General features: G+C 40.4%; 1 protein-coding gene across 2 annotated transcripts in view; it reads left to right on the top strand.

Annotated features, from left to right (window-relative positions):
- Positions 1 to 1653: 1653 nt before the first annotated feature.
- The window catches only part of il17rd (interleukin 17 receptor D), a 32823-nt gene continuing 16959 nt past the window's right edge, over positions 1654 to 17517 (top strand). The window contains exons 1-2 of one of the 2 annotated variants that reach the window (XM_031733527.2): positions 1654 to 1817; positions 14145 to 14199. In XM_031733527.2, the coding sequence (XP_031589387.1) occupies positions 1698 to 1817; positions 14145 to 14199 (175 nt within the window). In that variant the 5' untranslated portion in view covers positions 1654 to 1697. The remainder of the gene's footprint in view (positions 1818 to 14144; positions 14200 to 17517) is intronic. The other variant, XM_031733525.2, reaches the window with a different exon arrangement.

The following is a 17517-nucleotide window of genomic DNA, read 5'->3' as shown; positions in this document are numbered from 1 at the left end:
AAACCTGATGAAGGGAGAAGTGGGGAAAGAAAGTCTGCAGTGACATGGTTGGTATTGATTTCATTATGTGTGCATAATGGCAAGTGTGGTTCTGGAGACCCCTTATTAAAGCAGGAACAACCACACTGGCTCTGAGGTTTTTGAAAGGGGTTTATATGCCACAACTATGCAAGATTCAGTCACAGAGCTTAACAGGTGTGCAAATAAAGGCTCATTTTGAAGATGGGTGTGGTTCAACCAGCTGTTAAATGAAGCAAACAGCTGTTAAAGGAAGTATATGTAGTGTGCAGGTGGGATTTATATGAGAGTCTCCTCCTATAAATCATATCTTTATCCAGTATGTAAACAGATAATGTTCTTACCTGCAGAAGGCATTGTTTGAGTCTTTGTGTCTGCGTGTGTGAGTGTCAGGATGCCAAAATGACTTCATGCAGACACCAACTGAAGCAAGAACTACCACAAAGGTTGCTTTGGGTGCTTTGGCAGGTGTTTTTCTGTGGTCATACAGTCAAAAACTGTGCAGGTGAGATCAAACTGAACTTTGAGTATAGGTGTGGTCTGAAAACTTATCTGTGATATGGCTGGTGTCATCTCATCCCAATCCCATCTCATGGATAGGTTTTCGTTTTTTGATTTTGTTTACTTTGTGTTTTGATTGATAGCCACCCCAGACGCAAATGTGAATTTCTGAAAGAACCAATAAAAAGTAAGCAAATACCTCAACCTTCCACCCTATTCAAGTCATGCATTGCTCCAACGTGTAGTTACATTCCTCAGGGTGTGCATGCCAGGTTACATAGAAGGTTAAGACGCAGAGTTAAAATGGTGTAAGCTATGACCTAGATCTGACGCAGAAATACAATTCACATGGTAGACCACCATGTGAAGGTATGTCTCAATGGCTAAGATGTCCTTACTCCCCAAAGTACAAATCACACAAACACAGATTCATCCTTTTAACCAATTAATGGATTTTCCAGCCTTCTAAACCTAACTCTTATCTTATCCAGCCTCTCCTTTTTAAATCTGATTCCTAATATCAGATTTCACACTGCTGTGTGAAGGGGTGAGGGCATCTTGAGCACCAGCCAAGATGTCCTCAACCCACAAATTATAATTCACACAATGCAAATTTGTCTTTTTAATTATTAATGGATTTCCCAGCCTTTTACCCGATCTAAATCTGATTCTAATCTGCACCAAAAATCCCGTTCTGAATCCCTCAACAACCACCCAAAAATTGGCCCAAAAGTGAAAACTGGCCAAAGAGCTACACCCCCAAAAGTACAAAGCTCACAACCACAAAAGACTAGCTGTAACTTATGAATGCCTGTTTATTTCCCATTCTTTTAACTTAAATCTGAATCCTAAAACCAAGTGTGCAGTCTTGCACTGGCCTGTGAATGTCTGTCTCAAAATGAGCACTGGCTAAGATGTCCTCAATCCCCAAAGTACAAATCACACAAGATCAGTACTGCAACAATATTTCCCAGCCTTTTCGTCCTAATCCAAGGGTGGAACCTAAAAAACACAGGGGGAAAACCCCTTTGAATATCACTTCAAGAAGGTGAGTACTGGCCAAACTGTCCCTGTAGGTCCCCCACAAAGATATGCGTGCGCAGTACACGCATGCACGCGCGCTCACCTCCTCCGTCCTCTCCTCCTCGCTCTCAGAGTTGTTCAGACTTGAGGGAGGAATGGCGGCCCCTCAGAGTTTCTTCATCTCTCTCTGCGGTTTATACCTGCTTTTATATTTCCCATGTGGATCTACGACATCGGGCACCAGAAGAGCGAATCAGGATCGATGCGGGTTTAAGGTAAAACACAGAATTAAACTTTCTCCGCGGTGTTCAGCGACTTTTCGTTAAAGCTGTCGCTGCGACGTCTCAAGTGTCCAAAAAGTTCCGTTTTCGGAGACGGTCGTGTTTTTATGTCACTTCTGCAGTATATGCAGTCAGGTTCTTGATGAATAAGCCGCCAGTTTAACACATTCACGTGTGAAGTTACAGTTATGCTCGCTTTTTATTTAATTTGCTGTGTTTTTAATCTCAGGTTGCGTTACCTTTACCTGTCTGTCTGCGGGGTTCTAGCTGCAGGTCTTTTGCGTAAGGCTGCGGACCAAACTCCGTTGTAACAAGAATTTATTTATCTTTTTCTCCTTTTATTGGAAATTTGCAGTCCCCTCATAAGCAACTTCAGATATTTTCTGAATGAGTCTGATATCATGTTTAATTCGGCATATAATAAAATAAAAATGATTTTATTAGCTTGACACTATTATCCTTTTCCTAATCTCCTGTCTGGTTGGTAGCGTAATTCAAAGAGATAGCAAGGGGGGTGTTTTAAAGTTTATAAAATAAAACTTATTAATGATATTTATGTGTCGTGTTTGCCGAGTTGAACGTGTATTTTTCTGCTTTTAACCAAAACGCTTTAAACATATTGTCGATATAAGTTTTGCCGCTTTGTGGCAAGTCTTAATATCCTTAAATTATTATTTGTCAGTGTTTGGTGTTCCCTTGTTCTGTTCGGCATTTATGTAATGCTACAAAGTGCACATCACTTGGTTAAAACTCTAACCCCAACAGCCAAAGTCGAGGCGATATTTGCAGGCCCTGTAAATTATCGTAGGTCGTAAAGCTGATTTCCTGCCTTTTGTGTAATCTTTTAAAAGCAATTGATGTGGAAAACAGGAATATGTGAGCTGACCCACCGCCTCCAAACGCTTGTCCTGCTTTTGTACTTCACAGCAGCCTTGCTTTTGGCCATGAATGAACCAGTGTTTGGTCTGTGCCAGTTCAGAATAAGTCTCTAGATTCCGTAAAGGCCAGTGTGCATGAATCTCACTGCAACGTGAAAAGAACAAGTCTCAGAGATTTTTCATTTGTGGGAATTTCTATAGTTTCTATCCTCAGGCTTGTTTTCTCCTCCTCTCTGTAATGATTTTAAGCATCATAAATGTTAGTTTATTTCAAAGATCCCAAGGACCTCACGTTTGTGTTGGGTTTTCTTTATTACCGAAAAGGGTAGATTTTGTGGCCATTAGACTTAAGGTCCTGCAGTTGATGATTCAACATTGAACATTTGTTGTTTTTGGCCGAGTAAAATTGTATCATATGCTTAGGCTGCACTATTAAATAATTAAACAACTAAATATAGAAAATTTGATAAAGGCAGTGAAGAGTTGTCCATAGTTATTTCTTTCAAATCTTAATTTTTTTTTCTTTCTCTGAATCACACCAACAGGTCAGGGAGCACAGACTAAGCTAAACTAAGATTAACTGATAAGTTTCAATCATTGCCAGTTAATCTGTAAACCCATCTCAATTTTTCAGTCATTTATTTTAAATTTGGCTCATTAAAGTTGCCAAGAGTGCCAAATGTGACGTCTTCAGGTTTTTTTTTAGTGTTGACTGACTATTATTTACACTGATCATATACTCTAGTTACTGTCATATATGACAGAAAAGATAAGCAACCTCTCACAACGGAGAAATTGAAGTTCAAATATACTTGTCAGTTTATCTTCCATAAAATAATAACTCTATAATGAAGTGTTAAGAAACAGTTTTTTGTTTCCGTGTTTTTTAAGTGAAATAAAAGTTTCTCTGGTTGCATGTGTGTCCACTCTGCAGGTTTTAATTTTCCTATGTTGATAGATGAGTCCTACATGCCTTTGATACGCTCACTCTCCGTATGTGTGTGTGTCTGTGTGTTATCCTGGTTTCCTCTTCGGCTTTGAAGTGTTTTCTACAGGAAGCTTCACACTGTTTACTCTGCTGAAACATTCCTTCCTGCAATATCCCCCCCCCTCCACACACACACACACACACACACACACACACACACACACACACACACACACACACACACACACACACACACACACACACACACACACACACACGCAGTCTGCCACCTCCCCCTCTCTTCTTCTGCTTCCTCTCCTTTCACACACACTTCAAAGGCTGCTGGATGGGGGTGTGAGGGCCTGCTATTCTACAGGTGTGAGGTTATTAGAGCTGCCTGTGTGTGTTTTTGACTGTGTGCTAGTTTTACGTGTCAGCATCATGCAGGAAAAGGCTCCTGATTCAGGATAGATGTATTTATCAAGTGTCATTTTAATGACCTCTTGGTTTCAAACACTCCACCTTCTTCCCACAGTCCAGTGACATGGATGATGTAAGGATGCACTTATCCAACATTTTCCACTTCCAGCAGAATATTGATACCTTTGTGTTGTACTAAATAATAAAGCTATATCAGGAACAGACTGGGAATCATTCCTTTGTTAGGGACATGGCTGCTTTGATTATCATGTGTCCAGGTACAGGTTGTGAATGCCAGACCTCACCTAGTGTCACTGAGCTGTATATCTACCCTGTGTTCAAGATATTGGTGCCTTGTAGAGTATTTTTTAATCAGACTAATATTCTGGCTTACTTTATGGTACAGAGCACGCAATAAGTCTGAGATTCAGTTTTTGTGAGTAAAATCTTAGTATTTCATTAATCTCTTAATTAACAGGTATCTTTGTGTCTGTTAATGGGTGCAGCTAGCTAACCCAGCTTGCCAGTGCTAGCTGATACCTTGGGACTGAGGCTTTTTGATCAAATCTGGTAACTTCTGGCTGGTGAAAGCAGAAAAGCACCAGAAAAACCCAAACTTTGAGGCGTCAAAACACAGTCTTAAGCCAATGGGTGATGTCACTATGGCTACCTAAATCTTTCATACCCAGTCTCTGGTCCTGAAACATTTGCAGATAGTACTCTCTTTTTTTGTTAGGGTTATCAGAATCTGAATAAGAATCAGCATACTTTATTAATCCCTAAGGAAATTATCTGGGTTACAGTTGCACCATTATAAATACCAGTAACAGAAACAGACTGGACTATTTAACAATACAATATGTTACAGATTTAAGAAATTTAGGAAATATGAACAATATATATGAATTGCTCAATAATGAATATCACGGATTAACAGAGGTGATTATAAATAACTAGATATATAATATAAATCACTCGATACAGATATCCTGGAAAATACTGAATACCATTTTCAGTGGTATCAGTTGCTGCTTAAATAGTTTTTGGGTTTTTTTTTAAGGCAGGATGCTGTTGTCTTTTTTGCTGGTAGACTTTACAGACTTTAAACATTACAGATGGGCACGACTTTAAGGCTCCTTATCGTTTTATTTTTAGCTCCTAGCTGCTAACTTAACAGATGGCTAATGTGGCTGTCAGACTAACGGTTGCATTTACGATGTGTCTTTAATACTTTACGGACCTCCCGAAATTGCTCATGACATTTGTTCTGTGTCGTGAAGATCAACAGCTTCAGCTGTTAGTGAGGGGAGGGGCTGTGTGCCTGCTTGTCTGTAGCATGGTGTGTGATGTTGTGCGTTAATACTTCTGCAAATAAGTATCTCATCCGTTTATTAGTATCAATTAATATCAGAGTTTTTTGATAATCCTACTCAACATTCCTGCTTTGAAGAGCTACATGTTGGTCAAACTCGATGGTACCATTGTAATCCAGATGTTGGCTGCAGTGCCTCTAATGATGCAATGAAGTTTATTTTATTTAATTATCTAATGTAGCCTGTAAGCTCCAAGCCTCTACATTTATTTTAACTGTCTTCAAATTGTTTGCTCAGATTTCTTCAGCTCCCTCTGGAGCCTTGCAAGACTACTGCAGTTTTTTCAAAGATGGTGTATTACTCATCAAAACCAATAAACAATTTTTTATGTGTGAAAACAATTGTGTTTGTCTACATGGAAAAATTGTAGTTTTTTTTCTATTAAAATTGCAAATGTGTTAAAAGGAGGTTTGATATTAATCCTGAAAATCTTGGAGGAAACCTCCTTTTTTCCCTACATCATCCAGAAACCCGATTAATGCAGAGAAAGACAGAATGATTTAAGTCAACGTAAAATCTCTTTTTGTAGTGAAACACATCTGCTGAAGCCATCACATCTGTCTCAGCGGAGGAAGGAACTCATTCGGCTTCCTCCTCTCTGTATCCCTCTCTGGATTCTTCATCCTCCCGTCATTTTTCAAATAAGGTTTCCCCTGTGAAACCATGTCACATATCTAGGGCGTCGGTGTGTTTTTGGCATCAGGGAGCCTCAGAGGACATCATGGCTGGGTAGGCGTCGGATGGGAAACGTGTGTTTTCTGATTTCTGGCGGCTGAAACAGGCAGAAGGTGAAGCGTGAGTGCTGGAGCTCCACCTCGATCATAAAACAGCTCAGGGAAATATTTTTCATCGCTGTCCTCTGAGGCTTTCTGAGGAAAAACTGAGTTTTACTACTTGAACTTTACTTATGTTCGCTCTGGAAATGTCCTAAACAGTCCTGAGCAGAAGTACGAGGTAATAAAAGGAAAGTGAGGATGCTTTAAAAACTTATGCATAGAACAGTTTTGATTTATTGAGTTAATATTTGGTTCTTAAACCTTTGGAAAACTTGCCACAGTTCTTCTGTGGATTCAGGCTTTGTCATTGTGATTCCATCTCTTCATGTCTTCATGAGTGAATGATGTTAAGCTCTGAGTACATCATTCTGTTCCCATTCTGCTCCAGTCTGCATGCCAAAGTCTTCCTGGTACCCCCAGTTGATCTATGTTGCGTTTGTCAGAGTGTGAAAGCACTTAGGTAAAGAAAAAAGTGCATGTGTGGATGGTGAGTGCTCCAGTACAGAAGAAAAGTGCTATATAACAACTAGTCCATTTGGGATTCGAAGCATCTGCTATTCTTCTGGGTGAAGACGGGGTTTTTGGGGGGGGGTTTCAACACATGTACTGCAAATCTTAATTTTTCTAGACACCTTAACAGAAATATAAATGGTCTTCGGTGGTCTTCCAACTTGGGTCGTCTAAAGTCTGTCGTGGTTCACCTAATCCTGTGAGAATAGAGCAGGTAATTGGTCAAATCACAGCAAGCTAATGGAGTCTCTACTTAGGAAGTAGTGTACTTTGAGAAGTGAGAACGTGTCGGGCGTGCACTTTCTCCTGCTGTGTGGCTACACGTGTGAAAGGGAAACATCAGACAATGTCCCGACCTGATTCCTCTGACGTTGTCAGGAGCTCATGTGTGAAAATGGCCCACAGCTCTTGCTTCAGAGTCAGTTTTGTTGCAAAGAGATGGCCCCCTGACGGTGTTGGTGGTGGAGAATTTCATTGTGTATGTTTATGTCCTTCAAACAAAGAAGAACTTTGTAGTGAAAGGAAGATGTTGGATGTTAAAATCCTAAATGAAATTAAAATGGAGTTTTCTTTGGTTGCAGCGTCTGCAACCTCAGGTATTAAGTGAGCGTCACATGACCTCGTTCTATAGATTTGGACCGTCACTCACTACACATGTATAGTGTTGTCCAGGTCGTGTCTTTTCAAAGGAAGTCAGGATTTGGCCTGCTCAGAGTCTCTTAAAGGACAAACCGTCACAGCGGGAGTGAAGCAGCTCCTCCTGGGTGAGGAGGAGGAGTCCTGATGAAGAGGGGTGGGAGGGGTTGGGGGACATTGAGGAGCAGTCATGCAGGAGGAGGAAGCCGCAGGTTTTGTTCTTGCGGTGGGAAATCTCTGGTTGGCTGCTCCCGAGCTCACACTCACACAGAGTTTGTATTGTTGGACCTCACTTTTGTTTCCAGCTTTTTCTTTCTGGATTTGGTGCCGAACCGAGATCATACATGATTTCATGTTCCTGTTCAGCAGTTTGTCATGTGACAACAGATGTGTGCGTCCCTGCTCTCCGTGTTTAGCCATTAATAAAACATATTGACTGGACTGCGCTCACTGATTGGCAGTTCCAGAGTCGTTGATGATGCACAGTTTAGGTCATTTCTAAAGATGATTCACCAAAGTCAGCCTGTTTATGAAGTACTTTGTGTCTCCAGTTTTCATCTCTGCATGTCTGACAATCTTTATCAACAAGTACATGCTCCTCACTTTAGATGCGTCCTCTCCCCTGTGTCCTTTCTCTGGATGGATTCACACTTCCTCACTTAATCTATGATCCCAGAGGGTTTCCTATCAAACTGCGAGCATGGTAACATTAAGTTTTAGGCTTTTACTATTTTGTATATTTAATAAGTAGCAGAATATTTTGCTGTCTTTTCATCTTGGTTAACTTATACACTAAAGGGATGAAATGATTCAATTCAGTGCCGTGTGGAGGCAACAATCTATCTACACTTTTAAGGTGGAACGCTTTCATCCATCCTACTCAAGCTGACTGAACAGAATCTATGAACAGATCTCAACATAACAGTGTTTTTACTGGCTGCCTTGTATTAAATATGCTTTAGTGGGGATTGAAATGTAACTGTACTATGCAAGAATCAGTTTGAGTTATTAAAATAAACACTGGAAATCTCATAGTGTGTTGAATTGGTGTGTTTTATGCATTGCATGTTGAATATCTGTTCCCTGTGTCTCAGCAGTATCTGGTTCTTTCATCAGTATCACTCTCCCATGATTTATGAGGATGAAGTTAAACTATTTCTCAGTGCATGCTGAAACTCCCAAAGCACTAAAAATAAATCCTTTAACTTTTCTTCTGATAGAAGAATAAAATCAAACATGACTTCATTACATGAGAAAGATTTGATCTCTACAGCACGATGCTCTGCGCTACTTTGTCACTTCTGGCCACACAGTTCGTGTGTCCTGACATAATTTTAAAAAACAAAGTTCACCAGGTGATCATAATAATTACAAAGTGCATAATTTTCTCTTGTGTAAAATACCAGTTTACAGGGAAGGAAAGAAGGAAAGTACAGTATCAGCGTTGATTAAAGGTCTCCATCCGCCTCAGAAACAGCCTTTTTTCCCCTGTGATGATGATCACGAAGATGATGCAGCGATTCGTCAGAACTGACAGTCTGCATCTGCTCCAAAACGGTATTTTGCACACAGTGAACAAGATCCTACAAGACCAGAGCAGACTGAATCCAACTCCGACTCAGGGGCTTTGTTATCAGCGGCCTTGTTATGCCATATGGAAGTGTTTGGAGGTGTGTGTTTGTCTGTAAAAGGCAGGAAGACATTAAGAGGGCTGAGTTTTTAGCCTCGAGGCTTTTGCAAGAACAAGGACCTCATCAGCTTCACACGGTCTCGCTGTTCTTTGTGTGCAATGAAATCCTCAATGAAGTTTCAATGAAGATAAAGTTAAGGTGGATTTTTTTGAAGTAGTTGCCATAAAGGAGCACCTTTTTTTTTTGTAAGTCTCTGGTTGTTTGCAGAAAAAAGTGGTTTGTATAGCGTCTCATCTCACCTGTGTGCAGAAAACAAGTTCTCCAGAAGCAAATACTCAGAGACAGACTCAGAACGGGAGATGAGTAAAAATACATTAATTGTAGCTCAATAATATTGACATAATTAACATGATAGGAGTAATCTAACTCAACTTTGCACTTAAAGAAGAACGATCACATGTCCCCGACCACATGTAAGCGCACTTCATTTTTATTATGGCGGACCTAATTATTCCTTGGGATCAATCTAAGCAAATATTTATTGATTACACTGAATAAACTGAAATAACAGCTGGCGCTCTCTGAATGTTGATTGATTGTGCCTAGCAGTCTTGAAAGAAATAAAACAGAGAACCAGCTCTAACTTTATCCCTCAGGTCCTTTCAGCTGGGCATGAATGTAGGATGGCTGGTTTAAGATACAGCCCACTTCAGACTACTGGACCATCACACAAGCAGCTGTGATTATTGCCATATTAACATCCAGGCCTGGCAGTGGGCTGGTAGTCTCTGGGTGCTGCTCAGAGCTTTGGAGATCCACATCTGCATGTTGTGGTTACCTGAGGGCAGTGTCAAAGACATGTAGAGGCTTTTCACATTTCCTGTAAGCTACTCCTGTTTATGTTTGTGGTTTTGCTGCTTCTTTAGCATTGACTTAGAAGTTATAATAGACAAAGAACTTTATTTTATTTTCAGTGAAGTGAAACCAAGTGTTGAGGATGAATATAGCTTTAATGTGCTGAAGAGCTTAGTCTCATGTTTTATTTTTATTTATTTATTTTTATTTACCACAAACCCTGAAAAACTATTTGGTCATCAATCTCGGCCTCTTCAGCTTTTTATTAGCGCTGTCCATGTGTAGCATATCTAATGTGTATGTTAGCCTAACCATTAGTTAGCCCATCACTACATGTGAAGTTCAAAGTTACAGTTGTGCTGTGTGATTTTTAGAAGTGTTTCACTCAGTACAAGGTAAATCATCTTTATGTGGAGACTTCCTGCCTGCAATTCAGCTGAAAGCTTTACATCTTCTTTTTTCATTGATGGAAGGATGTTAAACTTTATTGTAGCACCTGGAATAACAGCGACACTGAAAGAGTTTGGACTGTTTTTAACTCTCGGTGGTGATTGCTTTTGCCCAGTGTTTGTTTGCTTTTGGGAATTCAAGGACCATTTCAATACGGAAATACCCGATGACGGCAGAGTTAACAAGCAGATAAAGATAAGATAACGTTAATGGCTGTATGAAGACTGGTTGCTAACCAGGCTTTAACCCCACCTTTGTTGAGGACACTACACCCTTGTAGGCCATATGGACAAAACTGGAGAGAAGTCTGAACATTTGGACCTGAGCTGCCTGAATTCTGGAAGAAGTGGAAAAATTGTTGTCTAAACGCAAGTAGCTGCACATGAGCTTACATGGAACTGCGTTTTGAAATCTGTGATTTAAATCTGAAAATATCTGAGGAGCAAGTGAGCAGCATCATAAGTGATGGTGCCTGACAGACGCTCTGCTCTGCAGGCACTTCAGCTCATCGTGCAGCTCTAATCTTCCTCTAATCTTCCTCCCCTGAACGGAACTTTTGTTTATGCTTCAGCCCAAGAGCAGTATGTTGATTAGAGGTCAGCTGGGAGTTTGTCCCCACATCTGGAACTGGTCTGGCTGGCCCAAACAAAACGAAGCAGAGGAGAAGTCTGCTAAGTGAACCTTAAAAGCTGTAATTGAAGAAGTTCCTGTTTAATCAGATCCCTCCTTCTTCTTTCCTCCTTCCTTCCTTCCCTTTTTCCTTCCCTGCAGGCTCGGTCATTACTTCTCCCATCATCCTTTACTCCCCCATTCCTCTCCTCTGTCCTCAGATCCTTTCCTCCCTTGTGTGCGCTGATTAATTACTGTTTCAACTAACTGAGCCTGCAATTAGCTGTCTGATTACCACAGGAACTGATTGTGTGTGTCTGTGTGTGTGTGAGATGTTTGGGGATTCCCGAGGGAAATTCAGTGTTTCTTCAAAAGTTTTTATGTTGTTTAAAGAGTTTTGTTCTTCTTGTCTGAAAAAGTGAATTATTATTTTTTTTGACTGGTTTGTTTATGTGTCTGCGGACAGGATGTCAAACAGCTGCTCCTCCGGTCATTTATTGTGAGTGATAATGAACTACTTGTATTTTCAGTTGTTTACTGATGTGGATTCATGTCTGCTCAGGCCTCAGGGGGTGTGCGTATATTTGTGTGCATGGATATTTGTGGGGAGAAGCATAATGATTATTACTAGTGAGAAACACCTGGCAACAGGAAAGAAGAAAGCTTTTTGTGTGTGTGTCTGCTGTAAAGTATTAAAGTTTGACTCACAGCGGTGGGCGGTTTAACTGGCGGTGAAGAGGGGTAGAAATAGTTCATTAATTCTGAATTATCTAAGTATGCAAGTTAGTAAAAAGTCCAGGTGTTTTTACACAGCTGGTTAACTTTAGGATAGCTTAGAGTCGCCATTAGTTGGAATGTGAAATGAACAAGACACCTTTGACTAAACACTGAGATTTAGCCCCTTAGAATCAGGGCTGGGTGGATAAAGCACTTAATGAATGTATGGTTAAATCTACCTTGTAGTCTCAAGTCCTTTGAGTCCTCAGTAAGACTAGAAAAGTGCTACACAAATACCAGTGAATTTCCAATTCTTGTTTTATAAATCAGGTGCACCCCTTTCCTTTCCATCTGTGTACCGTCTCTCGCCGTTTAGTTCATCTTGACCCAAAATGGCTAAAAATAGAGCCCTTATTCGACAGGATCTCAGTAGATGTCACAACATTTTTTCTGTAGGTGAACCAGTCGATGCTTTTTCCCTTCAGATCAAAGGTCTGCCAGCTGTTCAGCTTTTCACGGTACACAGTCAAGGTGTTGGTTGGATGCCTGCTTTGGCCCTTCGTTGCTCTTCCTGCAGCTAAGGTTGTCGCATGGGCCTCGCTTTTCTCTTACTGCCACTGCAGATTTTCTGCCCTTGCAAGATGGCCAGTATAGTCAGAGTCTGGGCCTGACTCCCTGTTGGATGGCTTTTACTTATTTGTTTTTCATTTGATTTGTTTTTAAATTGCAAGGAAATTCCTAAGGCTTTAATGAAGACACAATGTTTATACCATGTTAAATGATTAACCTTAAATTTGCTTAGCAAAATAACATTTGCTTTGGATTGGAAACAAAAGAATTCATAACCAGCTGTCAGAGGGTGGAGATCAGAGAAGAGTCAAGTGTTTCTGTCCTGTAAGATGCTGGAGTGTTTGGAAGAGATACAGGAAACGTTGTAATGCAAAACCCATAACAGAGTAGGAGCGGATCAAAAGTACTGACTTAATTATAATTTATGTTTTAAGACATCACTATTAAATAGACTATTACTTAGAAAAAAATAAAAAAATTAGACATCAGACATTAGTCATTCTAATCTACTCTCATGAGTTATTTTATTTAATCATAATAAAACCACTGATGCTTGTCAGTTTTTCCACTCCAGCACAGTAAAATAATAACTGTTGACAAGTGAATTCAGCAAACTTTGTTTTCCAAATTGTAAACAAACACAGTATAAAACAGTGCTACGGTGTGACACGGGAAACTGAACCTGTCAATCACAGAGGCTGTGGTGACACTGCTGTTAAAACAAACCAAACCATGGGAGAAAGCTACAAGTTGTGATTCGTACCAGAGTGAACGATCTAATTTGAGGAATTTAAATACGTGTTCGCAATGAGTACTTGCACCTGTGACGTTATACATTATGTTTTATCTTGTACGCCATTTTTGGCAAAAATGTAGTTCCATGCAAAATCAGGTTTTTGTGGGTCAGTGCAAGAAACCAGGAAGTCTGTTTTTTTTGTTTTTTTTTTGTTTGTTTTTTTTTTGTGCTGTCGGTGGAAAAAACGTCCCCCTTGATTTTTAATTAGCCTTTTAGTTCATGCTGCCAGCGGGACACGTGCACACACCACAGCGTATAAACTTCTAAAGGTCAAAGTTCACACAGCAGAGGCCAACTTAAAGCCCAGCGTATGATTAATGCAAACATGATTAGATGAAACTTTGTGTATTTTTGTCATTGTTCTGTTGCCTTTAGGTGGTTTACGATCGGGACAATGAGGGACTTCACAAGTATGTCATTAAAAGTGTGTGTGTGTCTTTTTGTATGGATGGGTTGTGTTTGTGAGGTACAGTGGCTGCTAATAAACAGCACACCGTCAGGAACACTCGCACACACTCAGCTGGGTGTCTCTTTGATTGGTTTCAGGTGTGTGAGACCAGTCTGACACCTCTGTAACAAGCCGGGGGGGGGGGTGTGTGTGTGTGTGTGTGTGTGTGTGTGTGTGTGTGTGTGTGTGTGTGTGTGTGAGCGAGTGAACATAAAAAAGGGTCAAAGCCGTAAAACTGCTGAAACAGTTGAGGCTGAAACATGCGTAACGAAAGTCCTCATCTTTGTGTGGGAACGTGGAGAATGGGCTTCTGGGTAATTTTAGCTCACAAGGGAGCTGATGTCTCGTCTTATCTTGCTGCTCATCATGTGTTACTCTATCTGCTGCTCTTTGTATTAAATAGACCTCATGGGTGAGGTTGCAAGGATATCCCAGTCCCGTCTATTAAATGGAGATTTGGTGACCTTTCTCAGGCGCCAGCTTTTATCTTACAAAAATGTAATTATTGCTAAGATTTCCACTGCTAACACCATCTTAAGACCAAGTAGACTTAACATCTGTTCACCGTTATTGTCATTTTGTTAAAAAGAAGTGAAGCAGCCATGCTTTGACATGCTAGGTGACTGGTTTGCATAATCTTCTGCTAAAAGTTTAAGCTTTTTCACGCCTGTCATCAGGAGTGGTTACTCTCATATGTCTCATATATCTCTGTTTTCTCCCTCAGGTGCCTTCAAGTGCAGATGGAGGCCGCAGGCTGGCGGTCACCTTCAGAGCCGACAGTGAGTTTCTCTCAAACATCGTAAATCTGCTACAAAGTGGCTGACTGAATGTAGCAGAAATTGTAGCACACGTAGTACTTTTCCTCTGGTTTGCACATTGCATTGTCTGCATCAGGTGTACTCTCTTAATTCTTTACCCATTAAAAGCATACTAGGATTAAGTAAGCCTCGAAGCTCTGCTGGTGTCCGTCATATTTCAGGCCTATAGAACAAAGTGATTGGGTGGTCATCGGAAGTTGGCAAGAAGATGAGCTTTTCCTGTTCAGATACACTTGGAAAAACATGTAAACTATTCTAATGGTCATGAAACCACTTTTGTTGATACATACATAGGTGTCAAAACTTGTCACTATGGGTACAAGGGAGGTCATCAGATGTTATCTGAAAGGGGGTGGGGTGTTGAGGTAGACTCCATGTGTTGCTGTTCAATTATAATCCTTGTTTAACTGACATTGGATCGTAGTGAGCCCATGTATAAAACAAGCTGTTCAGCTCTTCACCCCTCAAAGTCAGCTTCTTTCTGATTGGCTTCCCCTTGTAAACACGAGCTTTGAACTTAATGAGCTGAGCTGTGAGCCTGAGATGGCAAACAACAGTCTGAAAGTGTTAAGAGCAGTTAAAAGCTAAGCTTTTAATTCGCAGACCTCATTACTGGACACTCTGGCCATGTTTAACACCAGCCACTGGAACATTAGCTGTATAACAAAAAATAATCTAATCTAGTTCTGATTATGTTTGCTCTACCTAACTTGAATTTCAAGGTATTTATTAGTTAATCCAAATGAAATCATATTTTAATATCAAATTTGAAGCATTACAGACTAGAAGAGAGCTTTCATGCAGGCATTTTATGGAGGTCTTTTTGTATTTGCCGCTTAAAATCCTCCACAGGTGTGACCTAAAATCTTTCACAAAGATCAATTTGATCATAAAATTGTTTACTTTCTGTCATATTTGATATGAAAATCTGCAAGTCCTCCTTACCCTCACCCACATCATCTTCTCTCTCCTCCTCCTCCACCTTTTCCACCAACACCCTGTGCCTCCTCTTCTTCTTTTGTTCTTTTCTGTGTAAAAGTCAAGTTCCTGAGCCGTGGCAGATCCCTGCCTCCCCTCTTTGTCTGTGACCATGAGCGAGGAAACGCTTTCAGATCCCTCAGTCTGTTTGTGTGTGTCTGCGTGTGTGTGTGTGTGTGTGTGTGTTGTCTGCAGTGTTATTGCAACCCCTGCAGCTAACAACTACATGTGGTTTAACTATTTTAATGGGTTTGCCTGTCTTGATTGAGGTTTGTTTTTTTTTTTTGTTTTTTTTAAATTGTTATATTTGTGCGAAAGGAAAAATGTCGTCATAAATACAGATAAAATTTAAATAAGAAAACCTGTCTTTGGATCCAGGGACTTGATACGTGGATGGAGTGAACAACATCATTATCCTTGGTGGACATTATTAGTCTGTGTTTCATCTAATAAATGTAAAAAGTCCTCCTTCTGTAAGGTTTAAGATGTTTTTTTATATTTTCAAAGTTAGTTTAACATTGCGTATGAGGGGAAGTGCAGTAGCAGATTTAATTCATTAACAGTTTCTGCTGTGACTGCAGTTCCTGTCTTCAGTGACTCTGAGTTGATTCACAGTTTTAGTTTTTTAAAAAGTTAAAGTGATTCTGATTTCCTAAAGATTTCCGCCCCTGTGTTTGGACACCGTTAGGTCACCTCTTTCCTTGTGTCTCCAGCACTTTAGCTACGCTAACATGTAGGTTTGTATTTGCTGACAGTTAACTGCAGATTAAACCAAATGACAGTTTTAACACGTATTATGTAAGCAATGACGTGTGGGTCAGAGGTCAGAAGATCCTGTGAATTCTGAAGATCAGATGAAATGAAAACACGCTTGGAGCTAAAGTGAAGCGCTGAGGTGTTTTAGCATGACAATCAGAGAGAGTGTGTGTGTGTGTGTGTGTGTGTGTGTGTGTGTGTGTGTGTGTGTGTGTGTGTGTGTGTGTGTGTGTGTGTGTGTGTGTGTGTGTGTGTGTGTGTGTGTGTGTGTGTGTGTGTGTGTGTGTGTGTGTGTGTGTGTGTGTGTGTGTGTCACACCTCAGTAGTTTGAGGATCAAGGAGAGCCAGAGGCTTCCTCTCTCACACTCTCCCTGCTGGAGGTGATGTCATGGGGATTATAAAGCGGGGTGACCTTTGACCTCCAATAGGTTCCCAAGAAAGGATTGTGGGATCAGCGATACTTTGAGCATGGAGTTTTAGAAACTCCTGGATATTTTGTCAAATTAAAACTGTACATTTGTAAGCTGTGTTAGATACCTGTCCAGTGTCATGTTTGGGATATTTTCTGTAGCTCTAAGTTACAGACGCACCATAAACTGCTCACGTCCCGGCAGTCATTAGTCGTGAAAGTTGTGGAAACATTTTTGCCAGAATATTAGACCTCCTCTTTCAGATGATTTCAAACCTGACATCACACTTCCTTGTGTAAACGAGGATGAAATATGAAGCTAGCGAGCTTCATATAGCAGTGAACAGGTGCCTTATACCTGTACAAATACATGTCTCCTCTGGTCATGTCAAGAAAGAATACATAAAGAATAAGGTCGATGCATAATCTTAGGAAACACTTTCCTGATGAGAGGAAAGATTTACAGTCTTTGTTGCTGGTTTCAGCACTTACTTAATGCACCAGTTTCAGGGGGCCAAAACTGGAGACTAGTTTTAAAAAAACAAAGCTAGTCAAAACATTTATTTGAGTTTTATGGAGTTTCATTCTCCATGGGTGATGTCAAAACAGATACGTCCACGAATTTTGTTGCAGATGGGATAGGTTCCAGCACTCCTTAGCTGAAAAAACTTAAGAAAATTAAATGATAACTAATTGTTGGCTTTGGTCTTCGTTTGCTGACAGTACGTCCAGGCAGAGCAACCAGTCTGAGTGCTTGAAACTGTGTCACGTGCTCCAGAGGATTTAACCAAAACTAAAGATTATGCTTTATAGAAATCTGACAGCACCTCACTGTCATTGAATTATGTTAAATTTCTTACTCAGACTGAAATCTGCTTCAGAAGAACATCAGCTGAAGCTGATACTTTAATAAAACAGTACGTTCAAGTTGTCATAATTCTACTTTGAAGGATGAAGCGTTCTGTTGAAAGGAAATGAGGATCCATAAATAAATGGAGCAGACCACTGTGATGGTCTCCTTCAGCCTCCTCTTCTTCCCATGCTTTGTGTGAGCGCCTCCTCCTTTGCTCCTTAAATTGGAAAGCGAAAAGGAAGAAGAAAGGAGACATCTAAAGAAAACGGTTGCTGTGAACTTT

This window comes from Oreochromis aureus, linkage group 5 (assembly GCF_013358895.1).
Source record: "Oreochromis aureus strain Israel breed Guangdong linkage group 5, ZZ_aureus, whole genome shotgun sequence".
NCBI classification, from domain to species: Eukaryota; Metazoa; Chordata; class Actinopteri; order Cichliformes; family Cichlidae; genus Oreochromis; species Oreochromis aureus.
Note: the sequence above shows the minus strand (reverse complement) of the source record. Positions and strands in the feature narration are given on the sequence as shown.